The 15,824-nt window shown below is 49.9% G+C and overlaps 1 protein-coding gene across 1 annotated transcript in view; it reads right to left on the bottom strand.

The window, feature by feature from the left end:
* Positions 1-4,537: 4,537 nt before the first annotated feature.
* Positions 4,538-15,824, bottom strand: part of Thbs4 (thrombospondin 4) — a 48,041-nt gene continuing 36,754 nt past the window's right edge. Inside the window, exons 14-22 of the mRNA XM_050153896.1 lie at positions 14,439-14,557; positions 13,163-13,215; positions 10,414-10,607; positions 9,358-9,536; positions 8,328-8,376; positions 8,048-8,244; positions 7,054-7,226; positions 5,294-5,433; positions 4,538-4,764 (exon numbers count right to left, since the gene is read on the bottom strand). Of these exons, the coding sequence (XP_050009853.1) occupies positions 4,703-4,764; positions 5,294-5,433; positions 7,054-7,226; positions 8,048-8,244; positions 8,328-8,376; positions 9,358-9,536; positions 10,414-10,607; positions 13,163-13,215; positions 14,439-14,557 (1,166 nt within the window). The 3' untranslated portion in view covers positions 4,538-4,702. The remainder of the gene's footprint in view (positions 4,765-5,293; positions 5,434-7,053; positions 7,227-8,047; positions 8,245-8,327; positions 8,377-9,357; positions 9,537-10,413; positions 10,608-13,162; positions 13,216-14,438; positions 14,558-15,824) is intronic.

The raw sequence follows: 15,824 nt of genomic DNA, 5'->3' as shown, positions 1-15,824 counted from the left end.
TGCCCTTAATAGTTAGCTCTTTCCACCTCGTGCTGTGGATCAGGCTGTGAATCAGCTACTGCTCCAGTGCCAGGCCTGCCTGTCCGCCTGCCTGCCTGTCCATCCGCCTGCCCGCCTGCCTGCCTGTCCATCCGCCTGTCTGCCCGCCTGCCCGCCTGTCCATCCGCCTGCCTGCCTGCCCGCCTGCCCGCCTGTTCATCCGCCTGCCTGCCCGCCTGCCCACTTGAAGCTGTGCTCTCTGCTCTGATGGTCACAGGCTCCAACCTTCTGGAACCTTGAGTCCCCAACTTAAATGTTCTTCTATAAGTCACCCTTGTTAGGATATTTTGACAGTCACAGAAAAGTAACAAAGACAATTGACCTCTGAGGTCATTCAGGTGTGGGACCCGTCCCTTGGAGACAGTGACCCCCTTCCTCCTCATGTTTCCCCGAGTTCAACCGTTCCATTTGGATGGGTTGTAGACCCAGGCTTCTCATTCCAGCAATGCTGTGGTGGATGAGCCAGTGACCAACAAGCTCTTCTGAATTTTGTGCTCCCCCAAATAAGCTCATAAGAGTGGGAGTTTGGACTTGGGGAAGTAAACAAAAGAAAAAAAAAGATGTCATAGGTTCAGACAGACTTGAGGCTCCTACATGGTCTTCAAAGTATGGGTCTAGGTGTGACGGTCATGTCAGGAGGGATCTGTGGACCTTTGTCCCTTCTGGTCCCCCATCCCTGCCTGCTGCTGTGTTAGTCAATGTTTCTTCGTTGTAACAACATGTATGAGATGATCTATTTGCAAAGAGCGAAGTCTTGTTTCTCGTGGTTTCAGGTAGCCTTAGCGTAAGCGGTCTACTTCCACCCTAGAGAGAACTTAGTCTGAGGAGAGAAACAACGCTCTATCTGTAAAGTGTCTATCCTTACTGAGGCAGGGCAGACAGGCAGAGGGGACGGGGGCAGCCACAGCAGGGCTGGAGGCTGACACATCCGAGGGCTGTGTTACCTGGAACACGAGGAGACGAGAGGAACACTAACTGACCTTTGCTTCACTGTAACGGCATCTGCTTGTCGTCAGTGTGACAGGATCACCTGTCACACCACACCCTGGACGACAAATGCAAGGGCAGGTAAAAGAGCAAAACTTAGTCCAGAAAATGCCGTTGTTGCTAGGACTCCACGCGAGGCTCTAAACAGCACCTTGCCTCCTCCGGTTTGTGTTCCCAGTCATGTCGTAGTTCCCAAGTCGCCTTCTGGATCAGAGTTTGGTTTTGTTTATTTATACCTATTAGCTTTCTAATTTGGACCATAAAACAATACTTGAAGGAATTTAAATAATACTGACTTTCTATACCTCTGCCACCCTGCTTGACTCTGTAGCTCACCTCAGAAGTGGAGCTGCGGGCTGGGCGGTGGTGGCGCATGCCTTTAATCCCAGCACTCGGGAGGCAGAGGCAGGCGGATCTCTGTGAGTTCGAGGCCAGCCTGGTCTACAAGAGCTAGTTCCAGGACAGGAACCAAAAGCTACGGAGAAACCCTGTCTCGAAAATCTAAAAAAAAAAAAAAAAAAAAAAAAAAAAAAAGAGCTGCGGGCATTCATTTATGCTGTGAAACACAGGCTAGTGCCCTGGGTGGGAGACAGAAGGGTTTCCCGTCCTTCTTAGGCACAAACAGAATGTCTTCTCATCCCTTTCTTTGACTGTCCCTATGCACTGGGGCCACTCCTGATACCCTGGGTGTCCTCTCTACCCCAAGGGTTCTCCCTTATGCTCTGTGCAGTTTCACTTGGGCATGGGCTTTCCCATACAGTGATGTCTCTTATACCCCAAATAACAGAAGCGATCTGGAGGGAAGACGCATGGGAAGGAATTCATAGATTGGTGAATGATTATGACTGCATCAACTCCTGGAGGCTTCTTAGAGAAGCAGAGCTAGAGCCGGCCGGAAAGCGTCCTGCCCATCAGCCTCACAGCACTGGGCAGGAACAATGCAGGCTTCTGGGGGAGAAAAGATGGTCTTGCGTGGTAGTGGACCCAGTGTGATTCAATAGCAGCCTGACCAGAAAAAAATGCTCCCACTGATGCAACAGGGCATGGCGGTTGTGGGGTAAGCAGTTGCTTTCTGATCGGGTCTGAGGGCTGTTGCGCAGGAGGAAATTCATGCCTTGTACCATAAACTGGACCAAAAGCCTATGGCTCAGGAGCTAATATGCTCTATGTGGGGAGCCTATTGTCGATTCACTGAGTTGACCTATTGACAAACTGCCATCTCGGTATTTGTGTCTATGCCCATAGACTAGGGCTGTTGTCAGCCTTGACCAGGGAGGCTTCGGCTGTAGTGGACAGTGGCTAATGCAGAGACTCATAACTGTTCACAGCGCTGAGGGTAAGGGACTGTTGAATGCTCAGCTCTAAATGAGACATCTATGTCACTCCCTATGCCCGGCCGTGGCTGAGGGAGCTAAGGGAGCATCACAGAAGAGAGGATGGGAACGATGAAGGAGCTGGAAGACGGGCAAAGGTGAAACCCGGACTCCCCAGATCTGACTAGTTGATACATGCCTAGAAGATGACTGTATTTTGTGACTTCAGTGATCGGAAATATTTCTTCAGAAGATGTGTAACCTTCCTCATAATGTCTCATAAAACACCAAGAGGTCCAGGGAAAGATCATCCAAATACTACACAGGTATAACCTATCCCATGTCATGGACTTGAAAATGTTGTAGTGGCCATTTGTTAGTTCCCAGCTGCTCAACCCCGAAATAATCACACAGAAACTGTATTATTTAAATCACTGCTTGGCCAATCACTTAAGTGTATTGCTAGCTAGTTCTTACATCTAGTATTAACCCATTTCCAGTATTTTATATTTTACCATGAGGTTCATGGCCTACCGGCAAGGTTTTAACATGTCTGTCTCTGGTGGTGGCTCCATGGCTTCTCCTTGATTCCACCCTTCTTTCTCCCAGCATTCAGTTTAGTTTTCCCTGCCTAGCTCTGCTCTACCCTATCAACAGGCCAGGGCAGTTTCTTTATTCACCAATGGTATTCACAGCATACAGAGGGGAATCCCCTATCAGGAAAACTCAGAGCACCTTGAGATTCTGGGAGAACCGGAGGGCTCAGAAGCTGCCTTTTGGTGAGCAGTAAAGGAGGGATGCTCCAAAGGTGAATATCTCTAGCCATCAAGTTCCCTTCTCTTCCCAGGGGGTTCAGAGTTGAGAAAGACGTGTTTCACCTAGAAATTTAGAGGAGACGGTGCTGCTCCATCAGCAGATTCCCCAGGGAGACTAGGTGGTCAGTAGCAGTGAGCGCGGACTGACTTAAGTTCTCCCCATTAACTGAGATCTTGAAGACTTAGAAGCTACCATACCCTTCTAGGCTCTACAGCTAGGGAATATGGCTCTCAAGTCCAGCATAGCTCATACTGGTCATATTAGATGCCCTGAATACTGGAGCCATGGTAAAATTGAGATGAATGTTTATAACGTATCATTTAAGATATTCTAGGGAATTGTGGAAATGAAAACTATATTGCTGAGCTGGGGTGTAGCTCAGTTGATACAATGCCTGCCTAGAGTCCAATACCTGGCACCATATAAAACCAGATGAGATGGGTTATGCTTGTAAACCCAGCTCTTGGGTGGTGGAGGCAAGAGGACCAAAAGCTCATGGTTACCTTTGGTTATACAGAGAGTTTGAGGCCAGTTTGGTCTACATGAGACCCCAGCTAAAAATAAATAAATAAATAAATAAATAAATAAATAAATAAATTGCCAAACTTCTTTGGAATTAAATTTCAGAGGGACTTATACACTTTCTGTGTATCTTTGACTGACAACTGGAAAGTAAGAACAGTTAGTACAGCTAGTTGGATGAGGCAAACATCTGCCCTGTACCCACAGCAACCGGCTCTACTGCCATTTGGGCACGGATTCCGAGTGGCTTTGAGGGTTGTAGGAGGGCTCACCTGACCCATCTACAACCCATTGTTCTTGTTACTTAAGAGGCAGCGATTTATTGACCCAGTGAGTGTTTGTTGGCTGTTTACTTTAGGTACTATGGACAAGATTCTTTTTTCCATTGGACTCACAGGACGCTAGGGGGAGCCAAATGTATAAGTAAGTGTGTCTGTGGAAGGTTGTGACAGGAAGGGTGAGGGGATGGATATATACATGCGCGCGCGCGCGCGCACACACACACACACACACATCAGGTATATATATGATATCATGATACACACCGCGCACGTGCGCGGGCGCACACACACACACTCACACACATCAGGGCAAATCTCCTGATTTCTCAGAATGTGACCCCATCTGGAAGACTAGGGAGGGTGTGTCCTGGAGACTTTCCCAGAATGAGGAGGTCCCTAGATGACCAAAAGACAGATTTTAGTGTGTTTCTATATAAGGTCACCCCAGAAAAGACCTTTTGCCTGGTCACCCCTTTCACACACATGATCAGCGAAAGAACTCCATTTTGCCAAGGATTCCCCAGAAAACAACACACGCGGTTAAAACCTGCGCTCACTTAGAATGACTGAGTGTCGTGGTTATTAGAAATAGTCTCTTTTTTATTTCCACATTTGTATAAAAAGTTGTGATGTATTTGGGCTGGTAAAAGAAAAGCCACAGTGATATGAAGAGAATTATGGGAAGTTTGGAAAAGGTAATGTTTTTAGTGTTTGAGAAAGCGGTGGTGAGATTCCCTCTTCGGTTTAGTTATCCAAGCGGTCGAAACTCTGGGTCTGGAACTCCTGGAAGTCCTCTGGGATGGTGTCTGCAACAGGAATCAGGCAGCAGTTAGTGGGGGTCCTTCCACCCTGTGGTCACAGCACCGCATGCTGCAAGGCGTCCTGTAGGGGGCACTGTCAGCGCGTCCGAGAGCCCCACAAGCTTGCAGCCATTTTCGACTTCAGGCTGCCTTTGTCCTACACTGCTGGCTTAATGCCCAGCACTGCTTACTCAGAGGCCTAAGAAAAATTAGCAGGCGTAGTGCCTTTTCAGTCTGTGATTATGTTCGAGCCTTATGAAAAGAAAGGCTGCCTGTAAATTAAACTGAATAAATTTTGCACTGAACCCCTAACTCTAAACCATGCAGTTAAATTCTATAGGTTTCAATTTTCACATTTGGGAAACAGGAAAGCCTGGCTCTGCCTTTCGCTTATGCTATGCAGGGAACGTCAGGTTTTAATGAGCACTCGGAGTGACCTCCGGGCTTTGGGGAAGGGTGCCTGCTACAGAAATCAGCTACGGTTCTCTCTTGGTCACTTCCAGTAGTGTTGAGAGGTAAGAAGCATGCAGGTTACCGTTGCAGCGGTACTTGAGGTTGGACCAGATGATGTTTTCTTGAGAGAAGCAGAACACACCAAGTCGACCGCCACGCATGGTGGTGTCTATGGTGACCCCAGAGTCAGCCACCAGCTCCGAGCCTTCATAAAACCGCACCCTGCAGGTAGCACAGATGCCCGTGGTGAGGACGGGGTTCTACTGCTGGCTTCCATACTTGCCTCTTCATCCAGACATGTCATTTCCCACTGACTCTAGCTGGTCCCTCCCTACTGAGATTAGAAGTTCCCCGGGACAGAAGCCAAGTACCCATGTCTCCCTAACTTGTCTTCAGCAGGCCCAGCACAGTAACCTTGACAGGTACTTGCTGGAGAGCTAAAAAGAAAGAGCCTGACATCATGGACAAGAGGTTTTGTGGCTTTGCTGTCTTGGGAGTTATTAGGTCTGTATGTTATTCTGTGAAGAGTCCGTGCTCTTCCTCGGGTGTAGCTGATTTCACTGGGTGCTTTCACTGCCCCAATTCTCACTGAGACGGCACCCCATAAACAGCTTTAGGCAGCTGCGAAGTAATTTCTGTTGTCATAGTAGCACTGAGTGACAGAAGCCCCCTGATGTCTTTAAACATCCCGGAGTAAATAACCAAACCTAATCCCATACTCCCTACCATTATGGAGTGTCTCCTGACGTGGGGCGGTGTGGAGCCTGTCGGTGAGCTGGGTCTGGGAGAGGGAACTGCATTTTGCCTCTGAACAACATCAATCTCTTCTACACTGGCTTCAAGTTAAACTCAATTTCCCAGGGTACACCAAGAAATGCCTGAGCACTTGTCTTGTTCAGAAATTAAGAACTGGTTCACACAGCAGCACAGGCAATGCCCTCGTAATAGTCAATTCTCCTACACATTACTCCGTGTTTGGATGCCACCTTCATGCGATTCTAGGCATGGTTCCAAATGGCTCTTTCCTTTGTCCTCTGGGGTAGCTATGCCCAAACATTTGCTATTTTGCTGTATGGCAATCAATTCTCATCCCTTTGCAGTTTTAGGGTTCAGGTTGATTTTTTAAAAATTATATACATAGCTAGGTCATATTTTCTGTGATTTCGCTTTGGGACAAAAGAGGCACATTGAGTTCCACCAGGTAAGAACCGATCAAGCCCCGTCTTCCGTGGAGTGAACAGACATGCGTTCCCTAAGCACAGCATGGTAGCTTTGCAAGGCTAGGGCATGAAGCCTGGCTGCATTCCAAAGATGCAGCCCTAAGCCACTGTAATTCCCAGGACTAGTTTTAAAAAAAAAGTCCTATAAGGAAATAAGGTCATCACATCAGTCACGCGACGGACAGTACATGCTGGGCAACCAAAGATGCTGCCCTTTGGACCTTATGACCCAGTAGAGGGGACAGATGGTCAGAGCTTGGCAGGCAGTGTGACTGGGGGTGAAGAGGGATTACGCAGGTCCTGGAGGATACCGTCCACATATCTACATCTGGATACTGTGTCAGTTGCCTGTCCTCTCTCCTGTCCCAGTCACCAGGTCCACTCTCGAGCTTTCCTAAGAGTACTTCCAAGGCCACGGCGCCCCCTGAGGTATCCCCCGCTCTGCAGCTTGGCTCTGCTGTCCGGGGAGCAGGTAAGCCTGGTGTCTTCACCCCACCTCTCTTCTGGGAGCCCTGCGCTGCGGACTCTCAGAGGTTGGGACTGCTCAGGGAAGGGGAAGGTCTGGTTTGGAGAGTGGCCTGTGTGCTTCTCTCTCCCTCCACAGCAGGAGGGCTCAGCCTACCTGATGTAGCCCACCTGGGGCCTGTGCTGAAGAAACCAGCGGTAGGACACCTTGTCCTTCCAGCCCACATTCCTGGAGTCCTTCCACAGCAGCCTGACCTGGTCACTGGTGTCCCCTGTGTGCCACAGGGAATTGCGGAGATGTTCCCCTGGGCCAGTTTTAGATTTCACAGCCTGGACAAAGACACGAGCGAGATGTTAGGGCAGGACCTGAAGGTCCTTCTTGTTTCAGGTGTCTGAGGCCAACACGGAGGTCAATCTATGCTCACTGCCAGGTCGCAGTTTCACGCTGGCAAAAGCATAAGCTTTAAATATCATCTCTACCGAGCTGGTCCCAGCCCTGCGGAATTCAGCAGCGGATAGTAGTATGCTATCCACTCTACCTTCCTTCTGATACAAGCAGACTCTGCCTGTTTGCCCACTGAGGGCTCCCAACGAATGTTGGACTGCAGAAGTGTGCCTTCTGCCCTAGCAGGAGTGGCAGAGGTAGCCTGTCATTCCCACACAGTCCATCTCTGTGATTAAAGACATTGCCCAACTTCTAACATGGTCTGCTGGAAGGATGCCTTAAACCAGTGGTTCTCAACCTGGGGGTCATGACCCCCCATCAAATTTCTAGCCCCCCAAATATTTATATTACGATTCATAACAGTAGCAAAATTACAGTTTTACAAAGTAGCAACGGAAATAACTTTATGGTTGGGGGTCACCACGACATGAGGAATTGCATTCAAAGGTCACGGCATCAGAAAGGTTGAGAACCACGGCTAAACCTCCACCTCTTTGACCCCACTCAGCCCGAAACTTTCAGCCTAAGAGTCACACAGGTTGGAAGGTAGCTGGTTAAACGGAGGAGGTCACTTTAGGATCCCGGAGCCCAGTGTCACCATGATCGCATCCATTTCTCAGATTAACTTAGTGCCTTTCTGGAGAACTCTAAAGGAAGGTGAAGGGCTTAGAAGCAAGGCAGGCATGGGGATTCCAGCCACCAATACCTTGAGCTGAATGCCAGGTTCTGCTACTGCGCGGAACGGTGTGGCCTGCCAGTATGTCTGTTCTGTCTGTTTCCACATGACCACATAGAAGCTGGAGCTGTCTTGGTAACCGAAAATAAAGCCGGCATAGTCATCATCTGTCTGGGTATTTACGTGGAAGGTCCCTTCAAAGTCAACTCCATTAAACGCTGTGTACCCTGCGGAGTTCAGATGCAATTAGAAGAAGCCGCACAAACAGCTGGCAGAATTCTACACACACAGGCAGAGGCTCAGGACGTACCCACTGCTAGGCCGGGGTCACTGTTCATGGTCTGTACAATTTCCATGCCCTGTGGAGAGAGGGGAGGGAGTTCAGACAACCTTGAGGGGGCCGAGATAACTGAGGGCAGCTGGGGACCTCAGGCGCCAAAGCCACTGCACACGATCCAGTATCTAACACGTTGTTCTGTGTGATAACTACTTAAAGGAGCATGCACAGCAAGAAGGTTTAGAGAAAGCTTGGTGTTGACGAGAAATACTTTCGCTAATATGGTCACATCGGCTGATTTAATAAGCCCTGAGCCAGGTAGGGGACGTGCAACATACTTCCGATGGACATTTGTGGTTGTGTTGTACTGAGTGTACAATCACCTGGAAGAGCCACCCAACAATGGACTGTCTAGGTCGGGGTGTCCTGTGTGCATATCCATGGGGGAGAATTGTCTTGATTGGTGTGGAAGACTCAGCCCTCTGTGGTAGCACCATTTGTGACCTTGGTTGAGGACTATGGAGTGGAGGAAGGGAGAGGAGTACCAGGCATGCATGCATGCATTTTTCTCCGTTCTTGACCACAGATGTGATGTCACCAGCTACTTCCGGTTCCGGCCCTGACTTCCCTACAGCAATGGACTATGACTTGGAATTCTGAGTGAAGACAAACCCTTTCTCCCCTAGGTTTCTTTGGTTAGACAATGTGATGTGTTTTGTGACTCTGGAGACTCCACCAGGCCCTGTGCCTTCTTCAGTGGCACAGTTATTTGGGGCGCATGCAGGAGGTGGTCTATTGGAGAGATGAGGAACGAGATAAGGGTCATATTGCTGAGGCTCTAACTGCGGCCATCACAGCCACTTGCTGAGGAGCCACCATGAACAGCCACAGAAGTTTTGGGGAACATCAGTTCCATCTTCCATGTGCCACAAGGCCACCAGGAGGAGCATATGGCGAGAGGAGAACCATGTGGTCCTCAATGCCCTCCATTTGCTGCCCACCACTCTCAGAATGTCCTAGGCAGAAGGGCTGAATGGAATTGCCACCAACGTGTAATGTGTACCTGGTTCAGGACCACCCAGTTGGGGTCAATCTGGGCATCCCCTTCAGGGTCCAGGACCACAGTCTGGTAGGCCCTGAAGTCCGTCAGGGTGATCTCTGCATTCTCGGGACAGACGTCAATTCGATCGATGACCTGGTCCTGGTCGAAGTCAGCTTCACAGATATCCCCTACTCCATCATCTGAGTGGGGGAAGAGAGGAGCAGTGAGGCTGAGGCCCACCTCCTCAGCAGAGAAGAGGGCTGGGCAGGGTGGAAACGTCCAAAGTTCCCACCTCCAGGCCAGGATTCTTTCCAGAGTCGGGAGAAGAACTGCATTTGCCTTATTCACTGGGCCCCATCCTGGAGCCCTCATGACAGCCAATCAGGCCACGCTGAAACCACCTGGGGTTTGTCATAACATCAGCCTAAAAGGTTACTCCCACTCTTCCCCCAGAAAGTTCTGACATACACTTACGTTCACACTACGTTCCTGGTAGATCTTAAGCCTGACCTTCTATGGGACAAACGTCTAACACGTGCACAAAACCAGGAATTACTATCGCCAGAATATCTTTAAGGCACATTTTGGTGTCCCCCTAAGTTGAATGCGCCCCGCAGGTGCACTGGGCTCAGCTGGCACAATAGTGGGCACCATTGCGTTTGCTTTACTGGGAGGTGCCCTCTCTGCCGGTGTCATTCCACATCTGGCCTAGTGCACATGGCTCCTTAGCTGCCCGGTCCTCACGGGTGTGTGGGCTGTGTGCTTCTCTCTGACTCCCAGGGGCAGGAGCAAGCAAGACCAGAGCTGCACTGAGGGCCTTTGGGGACCCATCTCTAGCGTGTGGCTGAGTCATTGTTCTCTGTGCTCTCATCCCGGGACAGCTCAGGAAGCAGCAAGGCTGATCAGCTCTGACCCAGTTGCAGAGTGCTGTCTACCAGATGTCTGCTGTCTACACAAGCCGGATTAGAAGCAGAAGCGGGTGGGGAGCGGGAAAGCCGAGGATGCCCTGGGAAAGTCTGCAAGGTTCTCCGTGGCTATAGTGTGTGTCCCGGGCAGCTCTGGGAGAAGCAAGCTTACTGTTGCTATCTTCCTGGCCTGGGTTGGGAACCAGCCGGCAGTTGTCTGGGCCGGGGGGCACCAGGTCTGGGATGCCATCGTTGTCGTCGTCATCGTCACACTCGTCGCCGATTCCGTCCTTATCGGTGTCCAGCTGGGCGCTATTAATGACGGTGGGGCAGTTGTCTGTGCTGTCCTGGTGGCCATCCCCGTCACTGCCGAGGAAAATTACAGTTCAGTGGAGACTCTCCCAGGGAGGAGTCTGGGTGGGCTGTCATCAGGCGGGGTTTTATCAGACCCTATCAGACCTTTCTTTGATAAGGCAACCTCAGAAACAACTCCCCCACAGCTCCCTTTCTCCTGAAAGAAGCCAGCCGCTTCCTGTTTGAAGATAAGAGTCTATTTCTGTGCTCTGTTACTCTGGCTGCTGTCGTCTCTAAGGACTGCTGGCTGACGCCTCACTCCAAAGAAGTGTGAATGCACACGTGAAGGCAGAGAGGGGAGATGCGTGTGAGTTCTTACTCGGGCCTTGGTGAGCCGTGAGCTCGGGCTTGATGCTGGACCTGAGCGGTGCAGTCTTTATCTATAAGATAGCACCCTGCCTCAAAGGGCGGCTTGGAGACAGACTGATTCAATTTTAACACCTGTAGAAAGCCCATCCTATGCACCTGGCTCTAGGGGCCAAGTCCTCTGGTGTTTTCTATTGCGTTGATTTTCATGAGGACTCAGACCTGAATGCCTCAGGGAGGGTAGCAGAGAAGAGAGCCACTCTTTCCCCAGAAGTAAGTGTGCACTGGTTGTACCCCAGGGCTGGTCTAAAGGATGCCTCAAGGAAGCTCCCTCTCTGTCCACCTGACTGCTCTTCTTTCCAGGATGAAGGGCCATGGGGGATGGAGGGCGGGGTGGCAGGGGTGGTGGGTGGCAGCATGGGGGGGGGGATACAACCACTCTGTCTCCAGAAGGACACTCTGAGTCTTCTGGGACCTTACGTGGCTACTAGGGTTAAGAATGGATTCTTTTCTCACTCTGCTCCACTCAAGGCCTGTCCTGTCCTCGAAACGGCTCTTATACCCTCTAGGAGAAGGCACAGAGAGAAGCCCTTCTTTTTGGACAGAGGACAGAAGGGCCCCCGAGAGCCTGAGTTCAACATGGACATTGGAACACTATGGCTGAGAAAGCCAGTTTCTGCACTTTTCATAGCACAAGAGCAAACAGGGTGGATCAGCACCATCCGCAGAGCCCTGCTATCTCTATGGAGATCCTAGCCCCCTCCCGGTGTGGCTCAAGTTCATGGGAATTAAAATATTGCGGAATGAGTCATTTGTTTTAGGCAAATATCTAGAGGCTGGCAGGATAGGCTATTTTAGAATCTTCTATAGATGGCAATCAAGGTACATGGTGACCCTCCACCGGGAACATTCTTGATGCACACAACACATCATTTAGGGTAGCTGTCAGGGCGCCAGCCCTACCTTCTGCTCTGAGAAATAGACAGCCAATGTCAGACTGTTTCACTTGCTTGTGCTGCGGTACCAACATCTTTCACAAGTTTCCCAGGGATGGCCCTGTATTATTCTGAGCCCAGGGATGGAGCTTCCTCTGTATTATTTTGAGTTTTCCCTTAACCTATAAAGTGAGGTCATTGTCTCTCCTGTTCTGATGAAGCAATAGGCTTCTAAGAGATTGAGGAAACGTTTGAGTTCACTAGGCTGGGATACACATGGCAGGAAGGATGGAGAAGATGGGACCTTGCAGGAGCCGTCCTGAGCAATGTGGAGGGAGTTGAGTCTCTGCAAAGTCAGCTGAGTCAGTAACTAGCGGAAGAACTGTGCTTTGCTTTGCCTTTTGGGGAATCTTTACCAGTTTAGACCTGTCCTAACCACCTCTCCAAGAATCACCCAAGGAGGGAGGGGATGAAACATAGCTAGGGGGTAGAGTGCTTTCCCTAGCAGGGACAAGACCCTGGTTAAATCCCCAGGAACTGAATGAAAATTTCCCAAGGTCCCAAGGAGGAGAAGGGCCAGTGCCTGGGGGTTCAGCGGCCCAGGGCTGGGTGACACTCGCTATGCTTTTCTTGTGTGCCCCACAGCCCTCTTCTGCTTTCTTTGTGGTGATGCTGGCTGGGATTGTACTCCCGGCCTTGCATACACTAGGCACATGCTTTGTCACTAATTTCTGTCCCCAGCCCTCCCTGGGCTTCACGTAGGGCTCCGTGTTAGGCTAGGAAGAATGAATGACAGAATGCCCTCTGTAGACTAATTCCTCTCCATGAAAGAGAAAAGGTGTCAAGAACAATAAAACAACAGGGGGTCTTAGCAAGCCCCTCTTCTTGGGGTGATGGTGAACTTTCCCGATAGGATAAAGAAGGGGTCTACTGAGCGCTAGCTATGTAACAGAAATCACAAAAGGCACCTTTCCTGAGCTAACTCGGGTCCATAACAGCCCATGGGTTATATATCTACAGGTAACGAAACTGAGGTACAGAGAGATTAGGTCACGAATGGCATCTGGCTGCCTTACTCCAAAGCCATCCTGCAAGGCTCCATGACATTACATCTCTTTTGCAAAAACAGTGGGTGGAGCTGAAACCGCTGCCTCTCCCTACGTACTACACAGATACAGTAGCCTGGAGCTAAGGTGGAAGCCACTGTCTCCCAGCAACCTGATCCACCCAGAGATCCTAGAGCACAGCGCCAGCAAAAGGCTTTGACAGTTCCCACTCTCCCCAGATCTCCTGCCTGTTTCCCTGCGGCTGGGAGGCATGCCATACCTGTCCTGGTTGGTGTCACACGAGTCCCCAACCAGATCATTGTCCACATCCGACTGCAAAGAGAGCAGAAGGCGTTATTTGCGGCTGCGCCTGTATGCATGGGCTAGTCCTAAGAAGGCAAGCCTGGCCCATCATCCCTGGGTTTCAGGAATTGTTTCTTGGGCTCTAGGGTGGAATAAAACTGCAAAAGCACAACACCATATTGGTGTAGGCACAATGCTGAATTTTCAAAAAAGCCTTTTAAAATATCAGACTTCATAGAGGGGCTGCCCACACACCAGCTGAGCTGCCTGGGAAGGGTTCTGGGTGGCACAGTGGCAGAAACGGGGGGCTCTGATTCGGTGGGGAGGGAGCCAGCCACAGGCGTGGGTCAAAGCACATGGACTCTATGTTGTGGCTGCAGTCTGGAATTGAGACAGTAAGGCACAGTGGGTAACAGGGCCCCTCTTCTTTTTCAGGGCTTCAGAGACAGACTGCGCACCACGCTCAGGGATCCAAGCAGTGGGTGTACGGGAAAGGGAACAAAGTCCCTGCAGAGTCAGACATAGATTTAGGAACTAAAGGGGCCTGCGGTTAGGTTCATATCGTGTTTCTAGTTTCCCTGAGAGGAGAAACTTGGGCATCACTAGGCTCTTGGATTAATATCGTCAGTACTGTGTGGCTGTGAGGTGAGTCCCAAGGATCTCAGGAGTGCCTGAGTCACACCGGTGACTTTGTGTGCTTAGACAGTTCTCAGCCCTCTATCCCCCTTCCCTCAATGATCACACCTGCCTTGGCAACACATTTGAGATTTCCATGCCCTTGACCATGGCCTGGATGTGTTAACCAAAATAATCAAACTCAAATAATAAACATAATTGGCATGTTATGTCTAAAATAATCACTGTGCTCTGCCACGAATGGATGCTTCAAGGTTACCATGACCTTCGTCTAACTTTGATGTAAATTATGGTCTTTGAGGCTTTTGCCTTTAAAACTCTGCATCCCTGAGCTTTAGCACCAAGAGACTTTTCAGAGGCACAAGCCTGCTCTGGGTCTGGCCATCAGCAAAAAAGCCTTTTCATTGGCTTAATCAGTGTGGTTGTCAATCAGCGTCTTGTGTGGATCATTTCGGTCCCCTTATTCTCAGGCCTAATATATGTCATTTCTCCACTTGAGCCTTGATACAATAGCAAAGAACTGGCCAACAGCTTGGCTGGGCTTTTCCAGATGTTGATCATTAGTGAGTCTTTATATGATGGGGTTCAGTCCACAGCGTGAACCCCGTCTTACTAACCTGGTTAGGGTTACTGACATCAGGACAACTGTCACAAGCGTCTCCGACACCATCGCCATCCCGATCCTGTTGGTCACGGTTGGGAACTCTGGGGCAGTTGTCCAAAATGTTTTTTATTCCTGCAAGAACAGAATTCTACCATGGGTCAAGAGACTGCTATAGAAAAGGGTGGAACATAGAGACTTCTGGCTGATGAGAAGCCAGGCTGGGCCACTTACTCCTGCTGGGCTGTTGTTACTTTGCCATCTTTAGCAGTATCTGGAGGTAACTGCAGAGGAAGGCTACTGTGAGGGCCCAGCATGAACAGCTCTCTAAGGCAGCTATCCAACAAACTCTAATTTGCCCAAGATGTTAAGGGTTGTGGCAGCATCCAGAGAAGGAGGCCATGACGACTGGGCAGGCTGACCCAGCGAAGGAGGACCTTGTAAGTGTCTAAATTTGAATGGAGACAAAAGGCCTTTGGGCAGTGGTGTGCAGGAGTTGGGCCTGGGCCTATTGAATCCCTGTTTCTCAATTCTATGCTCAATGACATCTGAAACCAACAACGGTGAAGAGAGCAATATTGTAAAAGTGGACAAATACCACAGGTTAGGGTATTTTACGGAACAGGTTTATCAGCATGCCACTGCAGAGGGGTGGTCACTCTAGCTAACCCAAGGGAGACCTATGCTTTAGGGGAGGAAAGTATGTGTATTCTGCGGAGTGAATGTGTGCGTTTGAGAGGGTAGTATTTAAAACAAAAAAGCATAAAAATGAGGTTCCTCCAGTGGCGTACTATGTTTTCAGAAATTCAGATCCTAGGTTGAACAAGAGTTATCATATGCTGTGGACACCATACGGAATAAAATGCCCTCCTCAGGCTCCATGAGGCTTCTGAGCCGTCCATGGCATGGACCTCACAGAAAGTCCCCAGGGTTGAGTCCCAGAGCTGGGCAGTGCAGCCACCATGACATCCCAGAGCAGGCAGGGGCTGGCCACATCAGGAGGAGCCTGTCGCCAGGGTACAGTATCTGACCCTTGCAGCCTGTTTTCTTGGTTTACCCCCACCACCCAAATCATGACAAGGAGAGTCATTATTAGTTATGAATGCTCGACCTTACTTTAGGCTTATCCCCAAAGCTCCGTTAACTTACATTAACCTCTTTTCCTTTATGTACATTTTACCTCAGGGCTTTTTACCTTTCATTCTGTATGTCCTACTTTTCTGCTTCCTGCTTCCTCCATGTCTGTCTGTCTGGCAGCTGCCTGCCTACCTGGCCCTGGGCATCTCCCTGTCTTTCTCCCTAGTTCTCTCTTTTATTTGGAGCCTAGATTCCTCCTCTTATTTATTCTCCCTACCCACCAGTGCCACCTATCCTGCTACTACCTAGCTATTGGAGATATATA

The sequence above is a fragment of the Alexandromys fortis genome, unplaced genomic scaffold (genome assembly GCF_014885135.2).
Source record: "Alexandromys fortis isolate MF-2015 unplaced genomic scaffold, M_Fortis_MF-2015_v1.1 scaffold_79, whole genome shotgun sequence".
NCBI classification, from domain to species: Eukaryota; Metazoa; Chordata; class Mammalia; order Rodentia; family Cricetidae; genus Alexandromys; species Alexandromys fortis.
This window is presented reverse-complemented; position numbering and strand designations above follow the sequence as displayed.